At 41.0% G+C, this 4,607-nt stretch overlaps 1 protein-coding gene across 1 annotated transcript in view; it reads left to right on the top strand.

Moving 5' to 3' along the window:
- LOC108311765 (beta-2-syntrophin-like) overlaps positions 1-3,955 on the top strand; it is a 55,338-nt gene extending 51,383 nt beyond the window's left edge. Inside the window, exon 2 of the mRNA XM_037742340.1 lies at positions 3,853-3,955. Within this exon, the coding sequence (XP_037598268.1) occupies positions 3,853-3,860 (8 nt within the window). The 3' untranslated portion in view covers positions 3,861-3,955. The remainder of the gene's footprint in view (positions 1-3,852) is intronic.
- The last annotated feature ends 652 nt before the right edge of the window (positions 3,956-4,607 follow it).

The raw sequence follows: 4,607 nt of genomic DNA on the forward strand, positions 1-4,607 counted from the left end.
CCGTCTCAAAAAAAAAAAAAGAAATATATACTTTATAAATGACCAAGAACTAGTTTACCATATTATATCAGTAGTTAAAGAAGTTTACCAAGGAGAATTTATACAGTAGATAGCCAAAGCCCCAAATTATTTCAGTCTTGCTTGTTATTCTGAATTTGTATATATAAAAGCATAAAAGCTAATACTTTTGTATAAAAGTAATAGGTATTCATGTTAGACTTTGTTGAGGCCTAAAAAATATTAGGGCTTTTTTTTTGCCAGTTTGTATAAATTCATTATAAAAGGCTGTAATTTTTTTTTTTTTCTTTTTGAGATGGAGTCCGAGCTTTGTTACCAGGCTGGAGTGCAGTGGCTTGATGTTGGTTCACTGCAGCCTCTTCCTCCTGGGTTCAAATAATTCTCCTGCCTCAGCCTCCCAAGTAGCTGGGACCACAGGCATGTGCCACCACGTCCAGCTAATTTTTGTATTTTTAGTAGAGACAGGGTTTACCATGTTGGCCAGGATGGTCTCAATATCTTGACCTCGTGATCTGCCTGGCTCGGCCTCCCAAAATGCTGGGATTACAGGCATGAGCCGCTGCACCCGGCCAAAAGGTTTTAATTTTTAAATCCAGAAATTTTAATTGCTGGGGACAAATTTCAGAGCTGCTTTATTTTTTAGTTTATTTGGACTTATTTCACTATAGCTCAGAGGTTTAAAATTATACTTGAATTCTCCTTGTTATCTCAGTAGTAATTTGAGATTTACAAAAAAGGATATTTCTCCTACTTTTATTGATTTGGACCAGAGTTTAGATTGAAACAGAGAAGGAAAGATGGATAATGAACAGAATTGAAAATTCCAAGATCACCATAACCCAAGCCACATCTTAGAAATCTGGAAGACACTACTGCTTCTGAGGGCATGCTTGGTTTTCTTGTTGAGAACTTTTCCCCCTCATGCCTAGCAAGAGGAAAGTAACTAATGTCACAGAATTAAATGACAAGGCAATAATGGGAAATTAAGTATAATTTTAGATGTGCTGGTACATCAAGAACTTAAATTCAATTTGTGTGAGATATAAGGTTCTGGTGATTGTCCTGTAACTCTTCACTGTTATCACAAATCACCCCTCCCAGTTCTTCAGACAAAGTAAAAGCATAAAGAGACATGGACTTCCTGCTTTTAAGTAGAAGAAAATAATAATATCCTGCATTTGTTGAGACAGGAGATCAAGATTGGGTGGGCATATATACCATTTTTTACCTATTTAAATAGCAAGGGTTATTTTAAGTGAGATTACTTCATGTTGGCAAGTGGAGTGACATGGACATGCTTATATACTGCTGGTGGGAGTATAAAAATGATACAGATTTTGCAGGGGGAGCAATTTGGCAATATTTATCATGATCCTTAAATATTACTTTGACCCAGTCATTTTTCTGTTGAAAAAGATGTTCAGTGTAGTGTTAATTAAACTAAATTCCCTAGTCAGGTGTGGCAGCTCCATATTTGTAATCATGGCACTTTGGGAGGCAAAGGCAGGAGGATCAGTTGAGGCCACGAGTTCAAGACCAGCCTTGGCCACATAGCAAGACCCCACTGTCTCTGCAAAAAATAAAAAATTTAGCCAGGTACAGTGGTGCACACCTGTAGTCCTAATTACTCAAGAGACTGAGGCAAGAAGATCCTTTGAGCCTAGGACTTTGAGGCTGCAGTGAGCTATGATTGTGCCACTGCACTCCAGCCTGGACAACAGAATGAGACTCTGTCTCTTTTTGGAAAAAAAAAAAAAAAAAAGAAAAAGAAAAACAGGGCTGGGCATGGCGGCTCACACTTGTAATCCCAGCACTTTGGGAGGCTGAGGCAGGTGGATCACAAGGTCAGAAGTTGAGACCAGCCTGGCCAACATGTTGAAACCCTGTCTTTACTAAAGATACAAAAAATTAGCTGGGTGTGGTGCAAACACCTGTAATCCCAGCTACCCAGGAGGCGGAGTTTGCAGTGAGCTGAGATCATGCCATTGTATTCCAACCTGGGCTGCAAGGTGAGACTTTGTCTTTTTTTTTAAAAAAAAAAAAAAAAAAAAAAAAAAAAAAAAGCAGGATGACTCACACCTCTAATCCCAGCACTTTGGGAGGCCGAGGGGGCAGATTGCATGAGCCCAGGAATTCAAGAGCAGCATGGGCAACGTGGCGAAACCCTGTCTCTAGAAAAAAGATACAAAAATTAGCTTGGTATGGTGGCGTGCACCTGTAATCCCAGCTACTAGGGAGCCTAAGGTGGGAGGATAGCTTAAACCTGGGAGGTTGAGGCTGCACTGAGCTGTGGTTGTGCCACTGCACTTCAGCCTGGATACCAGAGTGAAATCTTGTCTCAAAAAACCCCAAAAACCTAAGCGCCCGATAATTAGGGAATGCCTAAATAAATTATGGTAAACACACAATATGGAATGCTATATAGCTATTTTTAAATGATACTTGTGAAGAGTTTGTATAACATGGAGAAATGTTTGTTCTTTTGTTAAGTATGGGACTAAAAAGTCTGGAAGAAAATATAGTGTAATTAGGAATTTTGTATTTATTTTCTTTTCAGTGTTTCCAGTTTAATTACCTGAAAGGAAGGAATAAGGCCAACCAATAAAGATTAGCTTTAATGGTTGTTCTCAAACAACCGATAAGGAAAGGAGCACAACCAGAATATGGAGATGCAGAAAACATTATGTGTTACACAACTTGGTATACCATGCCCAGCTAATTTTTGTATTTTTAGTAGAGATGAGGTTTCACCATGTTGGGCAGGCTGGTCTCGAGCTCCTCACCTCAGATGTTCCACCTGCCCTGGCCTCCCAAAATGCTGGGATTATAGGTGTGAGCCACTGCACCCAGCCCTCAACTTGGTTATTTTGTTTTGTTTTGTTTTTTGAGATGGAGTCTCTCCCAGGCTGGAGTGTGGCATGATTTTGGTCCACTACAGCCTCTACCTCCTGGTTTCAAGCAATTCTCCTGCCTCAGTCTCCTGAGTAGCTGGGATTACAGGTACACGCCACCATGCCTGACTTTTTTTTTTTTTTTTTTTTCGAGATGGAGTCTCACTTTGTCACTCAGGCTGGAGTGCAGTGGTGCACCTCAGCTCACTGGAGCCCTCGCCTCATGGGTTCAATCAATTCTCCTGCCTCAGCCTCGTGGGTAATTGGGATGACAGGCACACGCCACCATTCCCAGCTAATTTTTTTGCATTTTTAGTAGAGATGGGGTTTCACCATATTGGCCAGACTGGCCTCAAACTCCTGACCTCAGGTGATCCACCCATCTCGGCCTCCCAAAGTGGTAGGATTACAGGCATGAGCCACCATGCCCAGCCTTCAGCTTGCTTCTGATGAGTAGTTTGGAACATCTTAGCCAGTTTTAATTTGATGTAGAATAGGTGAATGGGGGTCTTCCCTTCCTGTTCACTTCCTGGAACTATCCTAAGTGTAAGTTAAGTGGTATTTCAAAACCCCTGTAGTGTATATCCATATTATAGAAGCAACATTGAGTTAAGTAACATCTTATTCAAGCATTAGCCAGTGTGATTGCCTTTCAGAACACTGGGCTGTTCTCAGTAGTTTCTATATAGATGGAGAAAGGAGGATTTTTTTTAAGAGACTTTAATCACTGTAAATGTCCTTCAGAATACCTGTGAGAGTCCTAGAAATGAGACCAAAGTGGGGCAGGGGGAACTAAAAGTAAGGGAAAGAAAGAAAGGCAGGAAGTAGGGAGCAGAAAGAAAGAAAACAAAGCAAAAAAGCCTGGCACCAATATGACAGCTTCAAACTGCTGTGTCCCCAGGGCTAACAACATAGTACCAGGAATAATTTTCTCTGCTTTCAGGCCTATAATGAGGAAATTTCCCTCTGACCAATATCAGGGGCACATCAGCTGCTGTACTAAGTTTCTTCAAATATCCTGGAATTGTGATGAGTTTGAACCCATTAGCTACCACTTCTACAACTGTTCTTGGAGTTATGTGGATGCAGTCCCATTAGATATATAGAATCATTGGTTTTTCTGTACTAGATCTCAGTAAGTTCCCATTACATTTGCATTAGGATTAGTAGAAGTGGAATATGAGATGTGCTTTGGAAAATGAGTATGATTTGGACACATGGAAGTGAAAAAATGAGGGAATTGATATAAATCAGGACACAGGAAAAGTCAGAATATACATTTCTGCAAATAGTTTACTGGATTTTGGTGGCCTATGCTTATGCTTGAAACCTTTTGAGGGGTTTTCTTGTGCAAGCAGTTTAGTAAGATATATGAGGGGACAGAAGAAAAGAGTCAGTTGAAAAGATTAATTTATATGGAAGACTTTACATTCCTTAGGCAATAGGAAACCTTAGAGACTCTTTGAAATCGAGAGTGGCCTGATACGAGTTAGGGTGTAGGACAATCAATCTGGCAACCTTGTGTAAAGGAGTGAGAGAAGGGAAGAGGGTTTGGGCAAGGAGATCCATTAAGAGGCTAGTACAGCCAGGCGTGGTGGCTCACGCCTGTAATCCCAGCACTTTGGGAGGCCGAGGCGGGTGGATCACGAGGTCAAGAGATCGAGACCATCCTGGTCAACATGGTGAAACCCCGTCTCT

Source organism: Cebus imitator, unplaced genomic scaffold (assembly GCF_001604975.1).
Source record: "Cebus imitator isolate Cc_AM_T3 unplaced genomic scaffold, Cebus_imitator-1.0 Scaffold118, whole genome shotgun sequence".
In the NCBI taxonomy this organism is placed as follows: Eukaryota; Metazoa; Chordata; class Mammalia; order Primates; family Cebidae; genus Cebus; species Cebus imitator.